Source organism: Mesocricetus auratus, unplaced genomic scaffold (genome assembly GCF_017639785.1).
Source record: "Mesocricetus auratus isolate SY011 unplaced genomic scaffold, BCM_Maur_2.0 Super-Scaffold_100027, whole genome shotgun sequence".
Taxonomy (NCBI): Eukaryota; Metazoa; Chordata; class Mammalia; order Rodentia; family Cricetidae; genus Mesocricetus; species Mesocricetus auratus.
This window is the reverse complement of record NW_024429208.1, coordinates 25,114,373-25,140,656: the sequence shown is the minus strand read 5'-3', so window position 1 is coordinate 25,140,656 and position 26,284 is coordinate 25,114,373. Positions and strand designations below refer to the sequence as shown.

Below are 26,284 nucleotides of genomic sequence, written 5' to 3'. Positions count from 1 at the left end.
ATTGCAGAGTAATGAAAAGCACTGAAAAATGGTAATTACATAAATAAAAGTATAAGTTTTTTTCCTTGTTTAAAAATCTTTAAAATACAATGGACAGTTTAAATGCAATCAAGACAATATCGCTATGGGATTTAAACTCATATAAAATTAAAATCTATAGTAACAAGTAGACAGAGTCGGGGGAGAAAGGGAAGTGCTGCATCCTGGTGTCAGCTCTTCCGTTGTGTTGGAAGAGCTGTATGATGGTGAGAGGCTGCTGGTGAAAGGTGGCTGGTGAAAGGCAGCAATAACAGAAAGATGCAAGCACCCATTCCACATAGAAACAGAACATTGCAGTAAAGGAGACAAGTCATTTCGTAGAAACATTCAGTTAGTGCCAAAGAAAGGTAAGAATAGCAGAAGGAAATAAAGAATACCTAGATAAAAGAGGAAAGGTGTAGTACAATGATAGGCTTAAACTTAATCATACAAATATCACATTAAAAGTAAATGGCCTAAATAGTACATATAGAGCTGGGATTGTGTTCTCAGATTTTGTTAAAAGCAAGCAAACGAAAACCACACCAACTTGTGCTATTAACAAGACACACCCTTTCCTACTTGAAAGTCACAGTCAGGACTAAAAGGAGAGGGCAGGAGCTACATGTTCCTGCCACTTGTGGCATGGACACTGGATGACTGCAGCTGTGCTGCTGTATCTCATGAATGAAACAGTGCGTGTGTGCACAGGTACACATGTGTAGATACTTATCTCATAGAGACGACAGCCTTATCATAATTGCTTCCATGTCCCTTATTTTATTGAAGAGAAAATGAGATGACAGGCCTAAGGAAGTCCCACCCTCAGCTGCCAGAGGTGAGATTCAAATCTCTGTCCACCATGGCTCCATCCTCCTGTCACCTCTGCTTGAGAGCAGAGTCACCTCAGTCAAACTCCAAGGAAGCTTAAATAGTTTACTATGCTTCACATTTCAAAATGGCCAGGAGAGGACCAAAGGTATTGACTTGGAAGTTGTAAGTCAGTTATAGCTAGTGGAACAATATGCAAATATAGATTCTGTCAGTAATGAGGATGGGATGTGCCATGCTAATACTAATATTAATCGAAAGAAAATTGATCTATTAATGTCAGGCAGGAGAATTTATAGCCACGAATCATTGGGGATAATGACAACTACATAATAGCAAAGACTGCGTTCATTAAGATAGCATAACAATTCTTAGTATTAATGCACCAAATTATAAAGCTTAAAAAACACATAAGCAACAACAGATAAAGCTGCTGACAGAAATAGAGAAATCCACAAAGGTAAGATTGCTGTCTCTTTCAAAATTGTATTAACTATTGGTAATAGTATAGATCATTAGTACAGCCATAACCACTTAATTTTAATTAGCTTTTAGTGAATATCCTACCTGTCAACACCAAAATACACATTATTTTCAAGTGTGTAACAATAGCATTGCCATGCTAACCCAGAGCTGGGCCATGATATGTAAAATCTCAGTACCTGTAAAGGGGCTTGGGTCATGTAGGCTACATCCCTAACCACAGTGGAGTTGACTTGGAAACCAGTATGACAAATAGTTGTTTGAAAACATAACATACTTCAAATGATCAGTGGATCAAGGAAGAAATAAAAGTAGAAAACATTTTGAGATGAGTATGTAGGAACACACACATTAAAAATGTGTAGGAGGCAGCCAGTGCAATCTTCGAGAGGGAATTTGCAGCACGGGATATCTATGAGAGGAAAAAAGGTTATCCGGTTCACAGCCTCTAGGCTAAATGGAGTGATGAACTAACTGCAAGGGAGTGGGAAGAAATCGGCAGAGTGAGCCAGAAGTAGGAGTAAAATTGACTAAGCTAAAAGGAAGCCATTTGAGAAGGTCAGTAATCAAATTAATAAACCTCCAGCCACCTGCACTAAGTAAAAAGGGAAAACTATGAAAGTCAACGTCACCGGAAATAACATAAGTGGCATCATTTTGGAGTCTACCAGATAATAAGAAATTATTGTAATATATTTGTGTAAGTTCACTTGATAGATGAAATGAACATATTCCAATAGTCCTTAATAAAGACATAAATCATCGAACATATTCAATCAGAAAGAGCTTGAACAGGCCTCTATCTATAAAAGAAACTGAGTTTCTAGTTTTAAAACCCACAAAGGAAGTTATGGGGACATGGGGACATGTGAGTTCATTAGAGAAATTATAACATTTAAATTCAAATATAAAACAGCGGGACAGTAATAAAACATCTCGCTGCACTTGCCTAGAAAATTGGGGGAAGGGGGAAAATACTTATTTTCCTTTTCCATAAAGCCAGCTTTAATTTTAAAAATGATAAGACAATAGATTCACAGACTGTATTTAACTGGGCAGCAAATGCATAGGTTAGTACCCACATGGGGTTATCCCACATGGGGTTATCCCACATGGGGTTATCCCAGGAGTGCAAGGCTGGATCAACATGAACAGTCTATATACTTCATCTTGATAATGACTAAAATAACGTGATTATCTCAAAAACAAGGAAGCATTTCCGGGAACCCAGTATCTGCTCCTTATTTAAGGAACTTTAGAAAATGAGAGGGGGCAGCACACACTGTGTGATGAAAGCCTCCAGGATAACACACAGAGACAGGAGCATCAAAAGCATAGTCACAGAAAATATTCCAGAACTAGATGAGTTCCAGGGTGATTCCAGGTACTGGGGACAGATCAGGGAGTTGAGTGGGGAGGACTGGTGTTAGTGAGAAGACCATGGTGTCACCAAAGTGCAAACCAAAGACCAACAGACAAGAAGGAGAGGAGGACCACCCTCGGGAAGGTGCGTTCTCTACCAGCCTTTTCTGCTGGCTTGAGTCCTCAAAGTCTATGTAGCTGCTTTGCCATTGCTAACTAATAGGATCGCTGGTGAGTCAGAATGTAGGCAGCCTGTGCAATGAGCCATGCCTGTGTCATTGGACATTTTTTTCTTCTCTAGTGATTAATCTCTATGAAATGATTGGTGATGCTTCAGCTGGGAGTTCTCTCTTCTCAAGGAATCACTCACTCATTAAAAACTACATTAAGTACCTCGTGCATGCCTGGCACCATTCCAGGAATATAGAATGTATTATACTAGTGAATCAAACAACCATTTTCCCAGGCTCCCAGAGATGAGCTGCCAGTGTTGTGAGAGACAAGGAACAAGTGACATGATAAATGAATGAATTATATAGACTGTTAAGTGGCACTAAGTATCTATGGGAGGAGACCTTTGAAATTTTTCAGATGGTGGTCACACCGCGCATCTTCATTGATTGGATGTATCTTTCTAGAAGGCAGAGCATGAGGCTGCATGGGATGCCCTGAGCAGCCCTAGAGACAAGGGTTTCCGGGGCTCCAGGGCAATGGCTTTTGGCTGGCTGCTGTCACTTCCTCTCAAGGACTGATAGGTTGGGGTAAAGGAGGGTTCAGGTAGGAGGCAAAGCCTAGGAGACCACGGTCCTAGTCAAGAGTCCCAGAGTGATGAATGACCTCAGTGATCTTGTATAATCACTGGGCCTTTCCCTCAAGATACAAGGTATAATGTCCAGGATGTCCAAATGCTAAGTTCCCAGCCCCTCTGCAACCACATACCTCAACCTTGTTCTGTATTGCCTCATATATGCAGGATCACCTGTAGCCTTAACACCACTGCAGATGTCCTACCTAGCAGGTATCAGAGAAAAGGCCAGCTTACAGCCAAAGACCTGGAATGTGGTATGGAGAGGCCTCCAACCCACAGCACTGTTAGGATTTCCAAGTGTATTTTGTAGTCGTGGCATGTTGGAGCTTGAAGATATTGCTTATATTGTATACTTTTCTCATATTTCTGAAGTCAGGAATAGTACAAGTTTTGGTGGTAAAAAACAATTACAGTAAGTATGATAAAACTATGAGAATACACTGGATTAATATGGCCTGGCATGCCCTGGGATGCTTCAGATAAGGACTTTGCTGAGTCGGAGTAAAGAAAATCCAATTCAGCTTCTCCTCTAGCAATGGTAGCCAAGTCTGGAGTATTCAGAATCCTCAGAGGTCAAAGATCAAGCACGAGAAAAGAGATTGCACTGTGATCACATGGCCATGTGCACTAATCTTTCAATCCATCATCTCTTCAGCTACCCATCCCTCAGCCCAGGCCCTGGACCGACCAACCGCCACCGTGTCGCCCCTGCGAACTCAGACGTCTCCATCCCGTCTGCCTGCCACCAGCCTCCGACCCCGCTCCGTGGTGTCCCCACAGCACAGCCAGCAGCCCCCGACACAGATGTGTCCCCGGACAGCCATCCCTTTCACATCAGCAGCGTCTGCCATCACACCCCCCAATGTCAGTGCTGCCAACCTCGGTGGGGAGGTTGGAGGGACACCCATCGGTGGCCTGTCCATACCCAGCCCCATCAACACAGGGTACAAGCCAGATGACAAGAAAAATGAAAAGGTAAGTGGGCCTTCCTGGGTCAACCCCGAGCCTGGGGCTGGCTGGTTGTGGGGTCCCTCTCACATGGCAGTAAACGGTGCTTCGGACGATTGAGGCTGCAGTGTGTTCATTGAAGCCCTTGTACTGTATACACCAGGCCTCTGGCAGGGATAAAGGCCAAACCAAGAAGGCAACTCATTAAGAGAAGAAGCAGGCAAGCCTCAGGGTTCTGCTAGGGCCAACAATCCTGCCACAGTTTTGTGAATCAGAAAGTGGCATGTCCCTCATCCATGCACCCTGGTCCCTCCTGTTAGAAGCTCGTTGTAATATACCCATCTTGTCAGAACAAGACTCTCACTGCCATGTGCCAGGATAAGACAGTGAAAAATAAACAAATCTGCAATATCTGTGGCATGAACAGCACCCTGTCCCTTGGATGTGTCATTCTTGTGCAGTTTGCAACCTGTTCAGCCATATGGGAAGGACTTGTTTCTTGAAAAAAACTAGGGGGAAAAAAGCAGGATGCCAATCTGTTAGTGGATATGGATGACATTTTCAGCTATCTTATTTTGTAAGAGATTTGAGTCGATGAGCTGGTCCTGGTGGCCAGCAGCTAGGTGATAAGTGGCCAGGATCAGACTCTACTTTTATACAGATGAAATTCAAGCCACAAAACTAATGAAGAATATTCTAGTAGCTATGGTTTTAAGTAAAATAAAATTGAAAAGTCAGGTGCCTTATAACTGCATATTATCAAAGGCACTATCCAAAATATATTCCAGCATGATCTATCTAGCCTTGCTGCTGGGCTGTCTGAGATTGTTTGCACAGTGAGTTTAGCAGTCTTCTTGGTTTTCCTATATTCTCTAGCTGCCTTAAGACATTTCTATATGACATCAGACTCTGGATTCCAGTGTGTTGGCCAGGTTTCCTAAGAACCCTATATGCCTCACGTGTTTGAGGTGAAGACAGACCCTTTCAGGATATCCCCAGCCCTAATTTTCAGGTCCTGTTGTTCAAATTCCAAGACCCTTCAGACCCCTCTCTTCTGGAACCTAGGTATCCCACAGCAATGATCCAAATTCCTCTCCATAGGTGACACTCTCAGTTGCCTCTGTCACATGTGGGCTGGGTACCAACAGACTGGCCTTTCTTGGTAAAACCAGAAAGGCATCCACCCTGTGAAGTGAAATATGGATACTGTATTTTGCCTCTGTGAGTGTTTGAAAACCAGGTCAGTTTTTAATCTTCTCCCTTCCACCTTGCTACTCTTGACCTGAGACACAGTTGGCCATCTTCAGGAGATAGACAGCGGTGGGGACACAGCCCTCTGCACTCAGGACCATTTTCCCAGAGATGCAATTCACCAGCCTCGGGAGTTGCTGAGGGCAAACCACGGACAGTCCTGGGCTTGTGTTGATAAACATTTCTAGCTCTTTGATCCAAAGCCCCCTGTGTAGCTTGTGAACAGGGAGTGCTGCCTTCCACCAGCTAGCACTAAGTGCACTTGTTGAGCTAGCCTTTCAGAATGCAGAGCTAAAGAAACCAGCAGACCTGGCTGCACACCTCGTGTCACACGGCAGGCATTCTTCTGTCACTCTTCTGTCCCCTCTACTAGTTACAACAAATAAGTCCACGGGACACTAAAAGGTCTTTGTCCATGATGCCTCCTCCATCGACAGTAGGCATTGACTTGCAGCATAAACAGACTGTGGTGTTTCGGCAGGCAGCACACTGAGGCTAGGTGAGAGTGAGCTTTTGGCTCAGCCATCCCCAGCACGTCATCCTGAACATCACTGTAACACAGGGGCCAGGAGGCCAGAGTCCTCATGTGAGCCCAGCCCTCTGAGCCCAGGCAAGTCCCCTATTATCTCTCAGCTTCAGGGTTATTGGGGAAAAATGGGGAACATGGTGAAAAGACTCTTGGAGTTTCTTTCCAGTTCCAACAATCTATCATTCTATAAAACTGAAACTGTGGTCATTCATAACAGAAGCCTCGATTTTTTTTCCTGTCCTCAACATGAGGAATTTCTCATACAAATGTCATCAGATGCTTTCTGTAAACTTAACCAAAGTGTCATTGCTTTAGGACGTCTTTGGAAGATTGGCAGGAGTAGCTGTTTCTAACCACATCCCTACCATCTCTTTTACTGTAATATCAGTTAACCAGACCCCTAAACTTCAGTGTGTATAGTGGGAATGTCTTTTATTGCTCATGAAACTACTATAAAAAATTACTTGTTTCTGTCAGTCAAGAATCCAAGAGATATCGAATCTGTAGGAGATAGATGTAAAGATTGTTTGAAAGGTAGAAAAGGACCCGCTAGCTTCTTTATTCTAAGAAGTTAGTGCACATAATTACTGGGAAGTCCAAATCCTGTGAGGCAGGTTTGAAATCCATGGGGCATGCCAACAAATAAACAGGAAACTGAGGCAGCATTTATCATTCAATTTGAGGCAAAATGTCTCTGTCCTCAGGAAACCTAGATTGTTCTTAAGACCTTGGACTGATTGGGTGTCACAGTATTTTCAAGGTACATACTTGAGGTCATCTTCTAAAGGCGATTAAAACTAAGTTAATTTTTAAATATTAATTTTAGCCACGTCGATAAATTGCCTTCACAGCAACATCTAGCCTAGCATTTGACCACACAACTATGTGTCACAGCCTGCCCAAAGATGGCCTCCTTTTTCTTATAGGGTGAGTGTGTTTTGGTTGCTCTCAAGATATCAGCTGCACCATGCTAGGCAGAGCCTGACTTTGCTGTTGTCCTTGTTTGACAATTGACCATGGCTTAGGACAATATCTGGTTGGTAGCAGATAGAGGAGAATAGTGTCATGTATCAGCTTGGGCAGGCTGCGACACATAGTTGTGTTGTGGTTTGACTAAGAATGACCCCCATAGGTTCATACATAATTGAATGCTTAGTCACCAGGGCAGGGCACTATTGAAAGGAGTAGGAGGATTACGAGGTGCGGCCTTGATGGAGTAGGTATGGCTTTGTTGGAGGAGGTGTATTCACTGGTGCCTTTGATGTTTCAAAAGTCCAAGCCAGGCAGTGTCAGCTCTCCCTGTCTGTGGACCAGGATGTAACTCTCAGCTACTGGTCCACTGCCATGTGTGCCACCGTGTTCTCTGCCATGGACTAAGCCTCTGAAACTGTAAGCAAGCTCCCAATCAAATGCTTTCTTTCCTAAGAGTTGCTGTGTCTCTTCCCAGCAATGGAACAGTGACCAAGACACAGGAAGACAGAAAGCCAGGGATGGGGAGCTCTGGGCTCCCTGATGGAGAAGCCACAGCACCGGAAGTTCAGCATATAGTTTATTCTATACAGTTGAACAATACGGCAGGGTTATTACATACAACTTAACAAGGAGCCATGGCCATGCTTAGCTTTTAAATATGGTTGCTGGGAGTCCAACTGAAGTTTACATAACAGACTGATCTATCTTTCACTCTTTCTCTTTAAAAAACTGTAAAATATCTGTGTGAATATACAGATTTTTTAGAGCCAGAAAAAAATAGGTATGATTTGCATATCTGTTTTAGAATCAATATATGAGACAGTATCTCCGCTTCGTTTTGTCCCGTCACTTCTCTTTCTAATACAGACCATCTTGTGTGACTCAGGGAAATGTCACTGCCAGTAATGCAACAAAGTAAGGCATGAGGATCTGAAATACCACTGCATTTCTCACAAAAACAAGCCTCTCCCACAGTGTGGCTAGAGTGGCTAGTCCCTCCCCTTTCTCCCAGGATGCAAGCTCTCATCTGCTGCCAACACCACTACAGGGTATGGATGCAGATGCAATGGAGGGTTTCCCTCAAGCAGGTGATATTATGATCCCAAAGTGATACATATCTTATTGGCTCACAAGTGTCCCACAATCTGTTGATCCAAGCTGACCGCCTGGCCCCACTGGATCCCAGAGAGACCAGGAAGTAGGTTTCCAGTGCCTGGAAAGCAGAAGGTGTGTGGTTGCCTGGCAGAACCGCACAAGTAGAATTTAGAGCAGTTGGCTGATGAGTTTTGATAATCCCCAGTGGCTGTCATGGGGAACTTCCTTTTCAGCTAGCAGTGGTTTCTTGGAAGCACCAGAAGTATGTCATGTTCGAGGATTTTAAGAGGGACACCGGGGACTAGATCTGGTCTAGGAAGCTGAGGTGGCATTGCTAGGGAGAGAGGTCAACTCCGAGCCTCTGCTGGGACAAGAATGGAGCTCTTCATCTTTTGGGCCGTGTCGTGCCTTTTCTCCACCCCAAGAAATGAGGAAGAAGTAGCAGCAGCTACATTCTACAACATACACACAGGTGAATGGGGGCAGAGAACGAGGAGGGAGGAGGATAGAAAGAGGGGGAGGGAGGGAGGACAGAAGAAGGAAAAGAGAGGAAAGAGAGAAGGGTAGGAGAAAGAGAGAGAGAAAGAGTGAGGGGGGTTTCCTTCTTAGGGCACCACCCCAGGATATTTCTGGCAGATAGCAATAGACCGGGAGACAGGGCCTAGATCCAACTGTGTCAAACACAGGGCTTGTGTACCCTGAGCCCTGGGTGCTTAGCCTGAGGCTTGGTTCTCTGTGGCTACTAACTCCTGTGTTTTGGGATAAGAATCTGTATCATGATGTCATGACCTGAGCGGCTTTTCTGTGAAAGGATCTGCTGCTAATGTTTTCTCAGGGGGTCTGGCAGGGAGCGGCGCTGTGTACAGGCCGAATGGTCTTTCACCAAAACACAGAGCTCAGGCTGCCTGAAAACAATAGCATTTCCTCCATGAATGACCATCCAGCAGACTGTCAGTGGGAACAGAACCAGGACAGCCCAATTATGTCACAGAAAAACCCAGCCAGGATGCTACTGACAAACCAACCATAGGCTCACACATGTACAAAGGCCAGAAGACTGCATTCCCCTCCACATTCCAGAAAGCAAGGCCAGATTCCTGAAGCACCTTATATGTGCTGCTAGAGTCGGTTTTCATCATCAGGCAACTTTAGTTATGTGTGCATCTTTGCTGGGTCTGCATCTACACAGACATGTAGGGTGCTCAAAGCACATTCCAGGATGTGCAACGGATGCGGTGAGCTTGTGAGCAGATGTGCATTATCCAGCTGTATGCAGCTGTTCAGTGTGGACTGCTTTCATAACAGAGGATTATATATTACAGGTTATAGTGGAGCCCATCTTGACCAATGACAAGCATAGGACTGTTGTGGTTAGTCAAGTCAAATGTACGTTTGCAATTATAAAGGTGTGCCCCCCCCCCCATGGCAGGGCCGTGCCAAACAGGCTGAGGGCATTCTTCATCAAAGGATCTAGAGACCTTGTCACTACAAGCCAAGGCTATGACAAAGGAGGACTCCTTTTCCTGTCAAGACAGGCGGGGTGGGAAGCAAGTAAGATCTGCAGCGTAAAGACACAGTATGACGAGCACACGCTGCCTGGCTCCCTGACTCACACCCATTCCAGCTACTTTTCTGTGGCTGTGATAAAACACACTCACCAAAAGCAACTCATAGGAAACGGTTTGTTCTCTTCTGGTTACAACCTCTCACTGTGGAAAGTCAGAGTGGGAACTGGCTGGCTTCTCTAAGTTACCAGGACTACCTGCCCGGGGATGGTGCTACCACAGTACCTGGACCTCTTGTATCAACTAGTAGTCAAGATAATCCCTTACCCACATGCCCACATACCAATTTAATAAAGACAGGTATTCAAAAGAGACTTTTCCCCAAATGATCCAGTTGACATTTAATATGTACCAGGATAATTTCCTGTCTTAAAGACCCCATCACTGGTCATGGTGCATTCTCTGATGCGGTTCTCAGAATTCACCCAGAAGAGACACTGCCCTCTGTAAGTGTGGTTGTACCTTGCCTGTCCATTCATGATTTATCCATCATGGAGCACCTTCTTAGAACAAGCCTAGCTCCATGCTCTATCCCAGAGCTGTATAGGCTAGTCTAGATAGGGCTGACTCTGACCATGAACCCCAGAAAAGGACAGGCAGTTGGCTAAGGTTATGATAGTACAGTGTATCGGAGAACCCAGCAGCACAGACCTAATGATGTCCAGAACAGCCAGGGGGAAGGACTTGATAGCTAATGAACAGTGCTTAGAGAACTCATCCTGTCCTCTTTATGAAGTACTTCTTAAACTTCCTGCCTTTCTCCTTGACTAAGACAGTTCTACAACAGAAGTCCCAATCTCTGATCCCCTGGGAGGCAGGAGCTGTGCAGATCATCTATCTGTTGCTTGGTCTGGGAAGAATGCCACATTCCCTCTGGCCTATGTTGGTGACTCATACAGCAGGGCAGGCCAGCCTCGGAAGTGTGTGTACCCATGAGCGTCTGGATCCTGATAGCTTGGCTTCTTTTCATTTCTGTCCTTCCCTAATCATTTTAATGAGATAATAACCACCACATGTTACCCCCATAGTGATGGCTCCTTAAAGTGGTATTAAGAGTAGTTGCCAGTTAAGGATCAGTCCGAGATGAAATGTCGGAAAAGGGCAATAGTTCGGGCTAGGGTCCATGGGTGACATCAGGGTTGTGCCACCCCAGCCCTTTCTCACAGGCACTTTGGTGGCCCTGTATTGAGTGTGCATTGTGTTTCCTGGAATCAGACTCCCTTGAGAAGCACACAAAGATAAGGAGAAACTTCACCTTCATCCTGGAGTGCCTGGCATGCTGGGCACCAGCAGTAAGTACCAATGGCAATAACAGCTTCAGTTTGTCACTGCCGCCTCTGGAATGCTAGCCCCAGGCACGGAGTCCACTCTTTCCCAGTGTGTACTAAATTCACCTGCTGCTGCTTTTCTGGTTGGAACCCATTTCCCTCTGTTTAAAAACATGCATAAGCTTGGCACACCTGACTGTATGACAGTGGGTACATGTGGGTAGCGCTAATTGGATTCAGTGGGCTTTAAATAATTAATTAAAAGAGGATAATTAAATTAGGAGGAGATGTGATGGAGACGCATCCTTGGGAAGATTGAAGACGACATGTGAGGTAGATATGGTCAAGACACAGTGTGTTACATATATGCAGTTTTCAGTGCGTGCATTCAAGATGATTTTGTTTTAGATTTACTTGCTTTTCATTTTATATGTGTGGGTGCTTTGCCTGTAGAACATTGCTGTAACCTCCACTGTGAAAATTCAGAGTAACTCCAGACAATTATCACAATGGTTAAACACTGGCGTGTAGGGCCAGGGTCTGGCTCGCCCCGGATAATGTTGGTAGTGATTGTGTTGGGCCACTCATCATTTCTGTCCAGTTCAGTCCTTCTCTTTTTAAGGGCCATTGACCTGTAAGAAAAACCTGTGGGCTAAAATTTAGTTTTTTCAAATGCACTCATCTTGTTTAAATAAAACTCTGTGCTCACTGACAAGCGCATCCTAGAGCTCCGCTGTGTCGCGTGGCACCCAGAGCACATGCAATTACTACATAGTACACGAGGAGCTTTGGTAGGAGCTGTTGAGAATGTGGCTGGCTGAGTATGCAGAAGGATCTGGCCTCCGTCCCCAGCAAAAAGAAAAGGTTCCTAGAAGAGCCCATCTCAGGGCAAGTGTTCTTACCAAAATATAAGAGTTTTAGAAATAGATTATTAATGTGGTGAAGGCCAGAAAGGGCCCAGTGGAGTTTTGTTTTGTTTTGTTTTGTTTTGTTTTTGTTTTTTTGAGAAATCAGTTCTTTTTAAGATTTATTTATTTATTACATATACAGTGTTCTGCCAGAAGAGGGCATCAGATTGACTTGTAGATGGTTGTGAGCCACCATGTGGTTGCTGGGAATTGAACTCAGGACCTCTGGGTGAGCAGTCAGTGCTCTTAACCTCTGAGCCACTTCTCCAGCCCTTGTTTTGTTTTTTCCTTCAACTTAAATTGTCTGAATTATGCAAGTCTTCTTTCCCCACAAAAGACTGTACATTGACACTCCAAAGTCAGGGGTTCTCTGGATGCCCTGGGGTGCTGGCACAGTGTTTTAGAGGCTGACGTGAGTACCAAGTTGACAGTTGGGGCACATTCTGAAGGTGAGACTCTGGAAACTAGGGAGGTACCAGATGCCCCCATGATGGGGTGCTAAGTAACTAAGAGGTAAGAACTGGATAACTCACATGTGAATCCTGGGTAGCCCTGAGGTGAAAACAGCAGCAGACCTTTCAGAAAATTCCTAAATTAAGTCTAACACAAAATACTGGGCCTGTGGGTTAACCTGGGCTTATGTCAAAGACTCAGAAGTGAGGGTCTAATACACTCCGAAGGGGGCTTGCATTCTCTGCAAGCCTCCTGCAGGGACCTGAAAAGACTAGGCTCTGAATGGCCATGCACTTTGTGGAAACTGGAACTGTTACCTAATGTGTCACACACCACAGGGACTCCACACTGTAGTGGAAGCTGAAGGCAGCTATAGAGGAAGCAGCTGCGATGTTTAGGGTCCAATGACCTTGTCAAGGAGAGTGCTTACTTTCATTGAGATCGTTCTAATTGCTCTCCTCCTCCTTCTTCCCATACTCATCCCCTCCCCTCCCTCTTCTCCTCCCCTCCCTCTCTCCTCCCCCCTCCCTCTCTCCCTCAAGCTCTTATTATTTGGAATTGTAACCAATGACTATCTGAAGTGTGTGTCTTTACAATAAAATCCTTCTATGGCACTAGGCTTAATAGTGCCTGCCTTTAATCCCAGCACTTGGGAGGCAGAGGCAGTCTTTGAGTTTGAGGGCAGCCTGGTCTACATAGTAAGTTCCAGAACTACATAGTGAGACCCTGTCTCAAAAAGTAAAATGCCCCCAAATCCTTCTACCTCAATTCCTGGTTAAGCCTGAAATTAAGATCAATCCTCTTAGCTTTCAGCCACACCATCGGTGTCAAATGCTGTCTTGTTGATCTCTGTGACCCTGCTGGTCGGTTTGAGTGTACTTAGTATCTAGAACTCACTGACTTCTTGTCATCTTCCCTTGCAGAATCCTCATCTATTATTTGGATGACTGCATGCCTTCAATTATACATGTTTCCAATATTTCTGTAGAAATATTTCCAAGAAAGTCTGTTAGGATGTACTTCTGTGTTGCCCTCCTACGTTCACTTATCAGAAATGCGGGATGTATGAGAGAGAGAGGCTGGCGATGCATGGCACTCATGGTAAGATCGTAAAATAGTTGGACTCAGGCCAGTAGTGCCAAGAAGCTCACCATGCAGGTCCACCCTGGCCCCAGGAAATCTCATGGGAAGTATCACTGTCAGCTCCTGTCCTTTGCTCCACAGCCAGTCACCCTAAAGCTGTCGCCTCACCGTGTTCATGGCTTCTGTAGGTTAGACTTTGGGCCAGAGCGCACCTGGGCATCTTCACCGCTCCATAGTGTCTAGACTTCAGCTAAGAGGTCTGCAGGGCTGTTGTGGTCAAGGCCAGGCCAGGGGGCCTCTGGAGGCATACATTCTGATGGCGTTCAGCAACCCATTCCTCCTCTGGCTAGAGTCCCAACTGCACCACGTCAGAAGGCCCGCCTGTGTCATGGCACCCATGTTCTAGAGCAGGTGTGTGGCTGTTCTGACATGTGGCTGTGTTCCTGCTGTGCTCTACCTCAGAGGCGCACTAGCTAAGGGGAGCACCAAGGTCCCTCCGTAAGGACGTGAATGAGTTGGGAAACAGTATTGGGCCATATTTAGAAAACAGATTGTAGCACATTTTCTTAGTGCCCTCTTAGCTCTAGAATGTCACAGTTTCCTTCAGTGTTCTCATAGTTATTACAGTTCTCTTGGGTTCAATGTTTTCTAAGCAATATTTTTATTAATTTCTCACGACATATCTTGAACATAGTCACTCAAGTGCCGCATCTCCTCCCATGCCTTCCCACCAGACATTGAGATCCCTTCTTTGCTTTTCTTGTCCTATGGAGTCCAGCTTATGTTGTCCGGCTAGTCCTGGGAACAGGGCCTGCCCTGATGTGTGTTTGTCCTACCAGCAGTCGCATCACTAAAGAAACTGACTCTGTCTCTGTAGTTAGTGGTGAGATGCTGTGTTCACCCACTGCCACCCCCGGCCCCACTCGACCTGGGATATTGTCTGCCTGGAGTTTCTGCAGGCCTTGCGTATATATACTGCCACAATTGCTGTAAATTCACATGGCAGCCCTGTTGTGTTTGGTAGACACTGTTTCCTTGATACCATCAACGAGTTTGGGCTCTCACAGCCATCCCACCCCTCTTCCCTGGAGAGGGCTAAGCGCTGTGGAGTCTCTTGAGCTCTGCAAGCTGACCAGGTGGTGTTCAATGTTTTTAATGCAGTGTGGAAATGAAATCTGTTGCCTCTGTCCTTCCTGGGGAGTCTTGCCTCCAGATTCCACCGGACTGAACAGGGCTGACCTCATCCCTGCTGTCCATTCAGCAGAGCTCCATAATGTGGCTCCCCATTTCTCAAATAAATTAACTAGTTTCTTAATGTTTGTGGAGGGGAGTGAACCACATTGAGACTCCACTCCCAACTCTGCATTTCTATGCCCACCCACGCCCTGATACCAACACAAGAACTGAAAAGAACCTGGCCTGCGACCCCTCCCAAGACATTCTCATTTAAGTTCCTGGCAGGCCTGTGACTGAGGGAGAAGCACACCCTGGAATGTTTGCCTCTGCTCCAGGTTCTGGAAGCCATGCTGCTACCTTTGCCATGGGTCTGAGGAAAACTCCATGTCCCAACTCTTCCTCTGGCTCGGAGTACAAGTGATCATTTCCTATCTAGCATAGTAAAAGCCAAGTGTGGAGAGATGACTAAGTACCACCCACACCGTGTTTCCTGCAGAGGATGGAGCCTTATGTCCACATTGTCATGGTGCCAAGACCTTGTGAAGTAACCGTACTGATGGCGATATGCACATAGGTGAAGTGTGGACTCTCCCGGGTGTGCCATGCCGCACACGTATGAGTCCAGTAGGGCTCTATGGTACCCTCCTGGGTCATGTAAGTTATTACTATTCTTCTACATTGATGAAACTGAGGCTCGGAAGAGTCAGGTTACTGTTTAAAGTAGCAGAGTCCAACCAAAATGGCCCATGGGTCCAAGAGGAAAGGAAATAATGAGGAAAGGTGTCAATCTGTCTGGTCTACCCTTCCTTTTTTTTCTGCAGGGCAGAAGGTGTGAACACTGTGTCCTGATGGAGGTCTGAGTGCTTATGTCCTCTGGGTCAGTCCTCAAGGCGTGACATGAGCATGCAGCCAGGATCAGGGCTGTGATGCCAGTTCCTTCAGAGCCCGGTGGTTACTCACACAGTCTCTTCACATGTGCCCAAGAGAGGCTCAAGGCAAGCCCAGGCACCCTTCAGAGTTCATTAGAAAGACCAGTGTCTCGGAGCCTTGACTTTCAGAACCTAGCTTAACTTATTAAAGGTCCAAATACTCCGTGTGCTAGACTCCATTGTCACTTCTGCCCCACCCAGGGCAGCCTGATGGTCATGCCAGCACGTCATCCATCAGTGTCACTGGAGGGAGGGCCCAAGCTGAGACCCACAGCCTGCAGTTTTTATAAAATACAGAGGGGACAGCAAGCCTTGTGCCAGTATAAGGACATAGGGATCTTTGTGGGCTATGAGCTTCCGCCTTCCATCTTCGCCTCACCCTCTCTCTCATCTGTCCCTGGGTTCTCTGGCCACTCACCCAGGACCAAGGATGTTCACATCTCTGGCCTCTCTCTAGCTGGGGGTGGATAGAAGGAGACTTATTGGAGCCCATTTCAGTGGGTTTTATTTGTGTGACTTCTATATTAACATCTACGAGATGCTAATATAGAAATGTAGCTGTAAAACCTACAGTTCACGTGAGACACGGGAGAGAGAGACAATCAGTCCTATCAGAAAGGGGAGGGGGTGAGGAGCCAAGCCTGTGCTGAGGCTTCATGTGAAGGGATGTCAGTATCAGGGCAGAGGGCCTGAGAAATGTGCCCAACCTGGCGTGGCAAAGGAACCAAGGGGATGATCAGAAAGTTGAAGGCAAAACAAGCAACTCTAGCATGGGAAACTAGAAAGAGGTGGCACCCTGGTGGAGAGGTGACCCAGATGTCATGCCCCAGAGACATCCAGTCATGGGGTCAAGAGCCCTACTGAGGGCTGTACCTCTTGTCTTTCAGGTACTCAAGTTCCAGGCACCATCTTGTTACCATATGTTCTGTGGGTGCTGATAGCTGGAAGGATGCTCAGTGCGTCCACCAGCATCCCAAGATTGAACAAGACCTAGAAGGAGCTATGTCTTGTAGCTGTTTCTTGCAGCATTCCCACCCATTCAGGTTTGGGGCTTCTGGGACATCCTCTGTAACTGGTTCACACTGTGCTGTTGGAAAGACTTGGAGAAGGTCCTTGTCTGTAGAGCTTTCCAAAGGATCATAGGTAGCAGCTGAGTATTGAGTTCTATTTATTTCATTTTTTTCAATGATCATAAATGGTAAATTTATTTTCAAACAATTCTGTTATACATATAACTATACCATTTGTTAAAAGCAAAAGCAGATTTGCACACTAATAAAATGGGTGTGCTATCTTATTTTATGTGTATGGGTGATCTGCCTGCAAATGTCTATGTACCACCTGTGAGCCCAGTACCAATGAACACCAAGAGGGGTTATGGATTCTTGTGAGCTGCTATGTGAGTGCTGGGAATTGAACCAGGGTCCTCTGGAAGAACGGCATGTGCTCTTAACTGCTGATCCATTTCTCCAGCCCCTTGCATGGTTTTTGTTGTTGCTGCTGCTGTTTTGTTTTTACATAAACTAATCAATCTTGGCTGAATGTCTGACAGACAATAACATAAAGCAGCATCAACACTCTCAAGAGATGTTTAACTATTTACTCCATTTTCGAGGTGACTAAACTAGACATGCTGCCATTAAGGCTGTGTGGCTCAGTGGTAGAGCGCTTGCCTAGTATGTGGGAGATCCCAGGTTCATTTCCTGGCTAGAATCATTTTTAATACAGCCCTGATTAGATTAAGAAATGCTGAGGGAATCAGCGAAGCACTCCTCCACAGATCCTGTAATCTTATTTTCAGACAGTTAAATGATGAGGTTTCTGACCTCATAAAAGGAGCAATCCCTCAATAGACTTCTCGTGTGGTAGCCCCACTAGGAGGTGGTGGAAGGCAGGTGAGGCACAGTTGGAGGAAGCAGGTCACTGAGCGTGCTAAGGCTTTGTCACTCTAGCCCCTTCTGTGGTCCTCGTTCTCTGCTGTTTGTCCAACAAGAAAAAAAAAGAAAAAAGAAAAGAAAAGGCCAGCCCATCACCACAGCTCCTGCTTCCATGATGTTCTGTTCAAGCAATATCGCACTCAAGGTTTTGAACCAGGGAACCAAGGTAAAGCTTTCTCCATCTGAGTTGTTTCTGTTCAGCATTTTGGTCAAGTTACTTAAAGAAGATATGAACGCTCTAAAAATTAAAATAGGCTAAGTGCGCTGTAATTCCTCCCATCCAGCTTGTGATAATAGAAGTGCTGGCAGAGGCACCAGATGCCTAGCGAAATGCTCTGGCATGCATCACCTCAGATCGGAGTCACACTAGCTCCTGGACTGAGAGTGGGCAGCAGCCCAGCCCTTTCCGATGCTGGCTGCGAGTCAAGCAGTTTCCTCTGCTCCACCTGAGGAGACTCGGGGCGTTGCGGTGTTTTCGGTGCGGTAAGGTTCGTGACTAAGTGGTGAAGCTGCTGTTTCACAGGTGTTGAAAACCTGTGAGAATGTGGAGCGAGGCGCTTGGACTCATTCTGTATTTGCACCCCGTAGCCTGTCGGCTGCAAACTGGAACAGTGCCGGATGCCTGTCGCTTATGAATACCTGCTACTGAAAGGGCCAAGTGTGGCAGCATGGTTCTCATTGTGGTGATGATGAGATGGAGGCCCTTTGAGCTGGTGTGACATCACGGAGAGTGCTGCCCTCCCAAGGGGCTAGTGTGGTATTTAAGGGACCTTAGCTCCCCAAGGTTTAAAAATGGCAGCTTGGCTCCTAGAGTCTTTCTGGATTCCTAGCTTGCCGTGTGCTCCTCCCCCTCCCCCATGCACCCATCCTGATGATCAATCATGAGGCCCTCTCCAGGGGCAGAGCCGATGGGCCCACCTGCTTCCAGCCTCTACTACTGTGAGCTTAGCAAGTCTCTTTTCTTCATATACTACTCAGCCTCTGGTATTCTGTCACACAAACAAATTGGATTAACCCAGCCCTATCATGAGATGACATACACTGACTTATTTAGGTTTCACAGCAAGTCACTAGAGCCGTAGTTAAAATAGACTCGGCAAATCCTGAGGCAAATCCAGGTTGTACAACTTTCTAGTTCATCAGTCTGTGCCTACTGTTTGCTCTCCCAAACCCTCCTTTCCTCCTGTAGGCTTCTAAGGTGAGCTACAGTAGATGACTCAATGGGTAAAGAGGTTGCTAAGCGACCATGAGAACACCCCCCCAAGTTCTCAGGATCCTCAGCACCTATTTTTTAAAAGAGACAGGGAAAAGGGACGGAGAGAGGGGCATGGTCCTTCCACATAAATACACATTGGTTCATACACCCACATACATATGGGCATATCATACACACACACACATACACACACACACACATACACACACACACACACACACACACACACCAAAAAGAAGACAAAATAAAACCCAGGGAACTAATATATGGCCAAAGCTTAAAAGGACCTGGCTCATGGGAAGCGCTCAAATATTTCCAGTATCATTTTTCTGCTTAGATAATCATGTTTCATTTTACATATAAGGAAATGGAGGATAAGAATGGGTAACTAGTTTGCTATCAGCCAACCAGTAAATGACATGGATATCCAGTTCCATCCTACTCCCAAGCTACCACAGCACCGCATGGTTCTCACAGGCCACAGCAGCCATCAGAATTTATCTTCCTGAGTCCCCACCCTCCTTCCCGGGGAGAGCTCCTCACTCCTCACAGGGTCCTCCACGCCTTGTTGGACTTGGCTGATCTTCCAGACCTGCTCCTAGACCCAGGCTCAAGAGAAGGCAGCATTCATTTCACTCTTTGTTCTGAGTCCAGCTAACTGCTCAGATCACAATGTGTGTGGTTCTCGCTCTCTTTCTCTTTTAAAAGATTTATCTTTATTTTATGAGTGTGACTGTTTTGCCTAATGTGCCACCGGCAGACAACAAAAACAAGGCCAAAAGAGGCTGACATATTCCCTGGAACTAGAATTGCAGATAGTGGCGAGCCTCCATGTGAGTGATTAGACCAAACCTGTATCCTCTGCAAGAGCATCCCGTGCTCTTTAACTGCAGAGCTGCCTCTCCAACATAGTTCTTTGAAGGACCAATAACAGCCTGTCATCTGTCCTTTCCACTCCCCAAGGTGTCCAACACCACGCAGCAGGCAGCAAGCCACTGAGCAAAGACTACCCTGGGCAAGGCAAGAAAAACGACACAGTGCAGCCAGCTCCCGTCCACGAGAGAGGCTGGAGTCTAATTAGAGTGTGCCAGCTCACTGCTGCCTCCCATCCCCCACCTTTTTTTATGAACCAGTGTTTCTCATCTTCTGTCTTTTGTCAAGGCAGTATTTTTTTGAATGTGTGTTTTAATGTTTAAAATTAAACATTAATTAATCCCGATAGCTCACTACCCAACCTTTCTGTCTCTTTTAAATAGCTTGTTAACTTCTGTCTCTTTATCCATTATGGAAACTGTTTCTCTGCCCTCTCAGAAAACGCGTTGTATATTTACGCTGTTGTAAACCTTCTCTACTCTTCTAGCGACTGTGTTTTCATGCAGAGCCAGAACTGTGCTCTTTCTCCGTTAAACTTTTAGCAGGGCAGAGCTTTTAATTACCCTTTCTCCCAACCCCATCTCGACAGCAAGGTTTCCAGACATAATGGAGGTTTGTGCCTTGGAGCCAAAGAAAGGATGAGGATGCCATGTCTCCATTTGCCCTTGTACCTGGTCTCCAGGCTTCTTAGGGCCTCAGCTTTGTGTCTCGTGTCACCTCCCTACACATTAGCATCTGCCCAGGTTTTCTGAGGTTGTTCCCACCGCTAATAAGATATTCTCTTTTCTCTAAGCCAGACCTCTGCCTGCCTCTGCCACCCTAACGGCCTATAGATTGAGATGGCATCTGAGAGTTACCGTACCCCCTTTCTAAATGCATTTTGCTTCTTTCACTTCCTGTCTGCCCAGCCAGCCAAACTGTTGAGTTATTCAGTAGACTCGGAATGGGGTTAGCATACAGTCAATAGGGGACTATGTATGAGAGCAAGGTTTTGTGTCAGCCACCTAGTGGTGAGGCTTCTACTTCGGTGTCTCCAGCCTGCTGTCCCCATATCATCTTCCCTAAGCCATAAGCCATCCTGTCACTGTCACCTCCACTGTTTGCTCAGCTCCCCCAGAAGCATCACCTTCCTTCCATCCCCACAACTTCACCTCCACTAGAGAGCATCTTGGGCAGCCCTTGAAGTGCCAAGTGTGCAACCCCTTCCTTCTCATTATAGGACACCACGCCCCTTGGCAGCTACCACCGAAATGCAAGCATCTGCTTTTCAAGTCTGCTCTTTCCACACCTTCTGATCCTGGACCACATTTCCTAGTAGTCCACCCTCTTATTATCTCCATGGCAGCTAGCTAGCACTCCACCCCTTTCCTCTTCCAGTTGCCCCTCATAGGGGACCAACTCCTGCTCTATAAGCTAACAACAGAAGTTCTCTCTGGTTCACGACTATTCCCATCGTGTTCACAGTAGCAGCTTGCAAAATCCTCTCCCTTTCCACATTTTCCCCTTGAAGTGAAAAAAAGTAGCACGTGCTCACAGCAGTGAGTCAGATAATACAGAACACATAACAAAAGTTGAAATATTGGTCCAGCTTGCTTCCCCCCCCTGCCCACCCTGGGATCCTACAGCAGCCTGGGCAGCGGTGGGCAGTGGGGCTTGTTTCTGGGCTTCCTTGATAATCTGCAGGTTCTCAAAAGGTCACCAAGGTCAAAATACAACCTGAGTATCTTTGACCTGAGACCATTCTCAGTCCCAGCTCACAGAAATGCCTTCAGAAGCACCTGGCAGAATGAAAAGCAGCGATTCCCCTCGTTCCTTTATTATCAGAATTAACGAGTTATCAGCATCATATTACTAAGATCACCAGCACTAGACTGTATGATCATTCGCTTGTACCAGTGACTTGCAAGTGCAGGCTGAGGATTTCCTGGGTTATCTGGACCTCACTCTGCCTATGTGGCAGGGAAGAGTCCCTGACTGACTCTGTGCCAACCCCCATCCTGAATCTTGAATAACTCATCAGTTTGACTCAGCAGTGTGTGAAAGAAGCAAAATGAGTTTAGAACAGGAGCGAGGACATTTCCAGACACCCTCTCAATCAGTAGGCCATTGGGGCGGGTTGTCTGTAGCTGTCTGTCTCCTGCAACAGTCATCAGGTCAGTGTTCACTATGTACCCAGATGATCCAAGTTAAAAATACTTCGGCAAAAGAATTCTATGGCAAATCTATTTGTGGGAGGTGGTATCCTGGCTACCTCCATTACATGGCTTAATAAAGGAAGTTGCCTGGAGATTTAGCTAGTAGTAACATTTGCATGGTGTATGCAAGTTTCATCCCCAGCAGAATAAACAGTATATGTGTGCATATAACATATAATACACACACACATGTATGAAACCAACATGTTGCCACTGCACAAAGAGGGTGACACTGTGTGTGTGTGTGTGTGTGTGTGTGTGTGTGTGTGTGTGTGTGTATTCATGGTAGTTATAGTGGTGAGGACATAATTCTAGCATGAGGATTGCAGGTTCTAGAATAGCCTGGGCTACATAGCAAAATGTCTTTTGAAAAAAAGCAAAAGGAGCTAAATGAATGAATTTTAGTGAAATGCATAGTGTACCGAAAAGTTTAATCTTGATTTTTAAACACAAAATCCTGTCCTTGTGAGAATTTCCAATCATTCTGATTGGCCCTTCAGCAACGAGTCTTTTAGCTTTAAGTGTCTGTGTCCTCTAGCTGCATTTTTATACAGGGACAACACGAAATAAAGGCATTAAGAAGGCTTCGATCTTAATCAGAATCCAAAATAATATTTTAACATTTCTGTGTCTTACAGTGCAATACCAATAAACATGAGAAATCCTTTGAAGTGCTTGAGATGAATCTGGGTGTTTATGCATATTAGCTAAGTGCTCCCCCCACTACATCCCTAGCTCCCACCCCAATCTCTTAATGTTGGAGTTCCAAGTGGTGATTCTCTTATTTTTGTTATTTTATATGTGTGCTGTTGTGTCTGCATGTATGTGTGTACCAAGTGTATGCCCATGCCTGTGGACGCCAGAGAAAGGTGTCAGATCCGCTGGAACTGGAGTTTGATAGAGATGAGTCATTATGTGGATGCTGGGGACTGAACTCAGGCCTGCTGAGCCATGCACAGGTGGTAACTAGATTAAGAGGATGTGTGTATCCAAGTTTAAGTGTGCACAGTGTGTATGTGTAAGTGTGCACATATATGCGCAATGTGCATGTGCAAGCATGAGCATATATGTACTGTGTGTGTGCGCACGCGCGCCCACCCACACCTAGACATGTGCATACAATATTTTCTCAGAAGTTCTCATTTAGCTCCCTTCCAAGACTCTAGAGCAATGATCATCAACCTTCCTAAATCTGTGACCCTTAATACCATTCCTCGTGTTGTGGTGACCCCCAACCATAAAATTATTTTCATTGTTACAACATCACTGTAATTTTGCTGTTATGAATAGTGATGTAAATATCTGATATGGGGGATGGTCTTAGGCAACCCACAGGTTGAGAACCACTGCTCTAGAGGGAGAAATGTTTTCATATGCAAATCTTGATAACTGGAGCTTCTGACCACACCTCCAGCTGAAACCCCCAGCCTGACTCAGTCCACTCCCCTCCAGCTCTTTGCCCTGGCCAGATGCTTTGGTCCCCTCTGATTGGATCTTGGCCACACAGAGATGCAGATGCTTTGGTCCCCTCTGATTGGATCTTGGCCACACAGAGATGCTGCCGGGATAAGTGATCTAATTCCAGAAGGGATCAGATGGACTCCAAGCATCAAGAATGACTGTGTTAGAGACATGGAATTCTCATCTTGCCAGGCTCATTCTCTAATTTATTCACTGTGCAGAAGAAACCCCACAGTCCATCCTTTTTAAACAAACCCCTAGTCCAGACTATTTCTGTGAGATCTGTCATCTCCCCTATGGCACCCCCGAAACTGAGTCATGAATCTGTCCCCACCACCTATAGCAAAGTGCCTCTTGGTTAATTCTATCTGTGTCATATGTGATGACTCCCAGAGAAGCGCTTAGAACATCTGCCACCATATTCCATGAATCGCCCAGGCGTGGTAGCTGCTATTCTGAGGGACTCCACAGCAAAGGGATTACTAGATGCTGCAAGCATTGGCAGAATTCCACTCTGGAAGGCAAACATTTTGGAGAAATTTCTCCATTCAAAATATCAGTGTTTGTCCAAGTTAAATTCAGAAAAATCGTCAGTCACATTTAATCCTGAAGAACTGAGACAGGAAAATTACCCACACATGTATCCACCCTGTCCCTTCCCAGTATATACCATTATAGCTGGATGCCATCACCAATAATCTCAGGGGTATGGGTTGAGGCTGCAAGGACATTGTCTTCCTCCTGCTCACTGCACATGATACCAAGGCTCTGCAGCCTGGAGTGCCTTGTGAATGTCTGCAAGTGTGTTCTTTATTCAGGCGTTCTAATAACTCTGGTGCTGATCTCTGTTCATTATATGCACAGGTATTGAGTGCCTGCTATGTTCCAGGCACTACATTAGGTCCAGTGTTGCTGTGGTAAACAAAATGAAATACCCCTCCCCTTCCAAAGCTTGTATTCCAGAGGGGAGCTGGAAAGGACGTGGAATGGTAACCCAGGGGGTGAAGAAACAGAGATGGCCAAGGGTGTGGGAGGAGGAGATACAGCAGGGCCTTTGCTGGCCACTGGATTCCTCCTGCCACACTGGAGGGCCACACTTTCAGAATAAGTGATAGACTTAGTCTAGACACCTGGATGGTCCCTGTTTCCCTCACATCATGGGCCCATTATTACAGCTTCTGGAATGTGTGATGGTGTGCTGGAGGACACTGAGCAGCCCATATGGACCATTCATACAGTCTCAGATTTTGCCCCCTGGCCTCTCTGGGCAAGATCACCCCATTAGGAAGCTCTGCTCTCCTTTATTGGGAGCCTACCCCTTCTTCAGACCCTGTAGTCCTTCCATTCCTGACCAGGGCAAGCCATCTGAATGACTGCATTCCCTCTACCCTTTATCCTCATTGCCATTTCCAATGATTGTCCCGTGAACAACCCCTCTCTGACTGTACCACCAGGATGGTCTGTGTATACACCAGCTTGTCAACACTACACCTTACGCCCCCAGACAGCATGGTAAATGCTCCCACTGAGCATGTATATAACCAATGACTAAGATTTCATTTTCCCTTTCCCAGACATCTCCCAGGGCCTGGCACAATACACAAGAAATCCAGGCCTTGGGGGAAGCTAGGCTATGTGGCTGCAGGAGCAGTTTGGCTTTAAGTGTCCCTGGCCCCACTCTGGTACTGACATGTGCAGGAAGGAAGAAAAGCAACTCAGGGAGTCCTGAGCCATGTATGTAGGGAGGGTGTAACATTGAGTGGTAACTGGCTGAGCCATGTATGGAGGGAGGGTGTAACATTGAGTGGTAACTGGCTGAGCCATGTATGGAGGGAGGGTGTAACACGAGTCATAACTGGCTGGGGGGTATCTTTCTATGATGTCCTCTAAGTAGGGGATCCTGAGACTTCCATGACTAGATACTGTTGATGCAAAAAATAAATAAATAAATAACAAAAACAACAAAAAAAACACCAGCTCTCAAATTAAAGGGAATAAGAGATGGTCTATACTGGTCATTTTGAATGACCAAGTCCAGAACCACAGACTTAGATGATCCTAAAGTTCATGTTCCAATGTGGAAGCAGTTTCTTAAGTTTTATAATCTTATCAAGCAAAGAAAGTCATAGATCAAGGTAAGTTTAAACTATATTAGTGAGTATATGAGACAGGTGGTTTTCTATAGGTCTAAGATGGCATCCTTGGCCTTCGGATTGGTGGAAGCTAGTAGTCTGCTAAGTTAACAGATTCCAAAAGGTTTTCATCTATTAGTCATGGGATGTGGATCTGACACAGAGGCAGAAAGGAATGGCTGTTGTAGGGGATATAGTTAGCCTAAGGCATGGTAATTAGTCTCTGGACCTGCAGCATTCCAACCTCTCCACAGTCCTGTAGTTAGTTCTAGTCAGTCTCCGTAGATGGCTTCTTTCTAGTTCTCATTCCCAACAGAGCAGCTTCTGTTGATCACTTACCATGAGAACGTGCAGAGCTCAGAAGGAAGCTCAAGGGCCCAGGTATGAGCGCAAGGCCCTCTGGATGCTGAAGGTGGGGAATCACTGTCCAGGTAGCCACCCTGACAACCAAGCACCCCAAATATTGCACATCAGCAGAGACAGAAGCCTTCAGATAACCACACTTCAGTTACTGGCCATATAGACCTGGGATATTGCACACATGAGACTTGAAATCACATATTATACACACATCATACACACGATACATATAGTATACATGCTATATATGTGTTACATACATTATATATACATACACATTATATACACTATATACACACACTATATGTACATAGACATTATACACACGATATATACACATGCATACTATGTATACATACATGTATACATATTGTACACACAATATATACATATACATATATTATACATAGACAGATTATACAAACACTATA

At 45.7% G+C, this 26,284-nt stretch overlaps 1 protein-coding gene across 2 annotated transcripts in view; it reads left to right on the top strand.

Annotated features, from left to right (window-relative positions):
• Nucleotides 1-26,284, top strand: part of Sh3rf3 (SH3 domain containing ring finger 3) — a 265,267-nt gene that overhangs the window by 230,148 nt on the left and 8,835 nt on the right. For both annotated transcript variants that reach the window (XM_021227644.2, XM_005070858.4), the window contains one exon: nucleotides 4,158-4,477. In XM_021227644.2, the coding sequence (XP_021083303.1) occupies nucleotides 4,158-4,477 (320 nt within the window). The remainder of the gene's footprint in view (nucleotides 1-4,157; nucleotides 4,478-26,284) is intronic.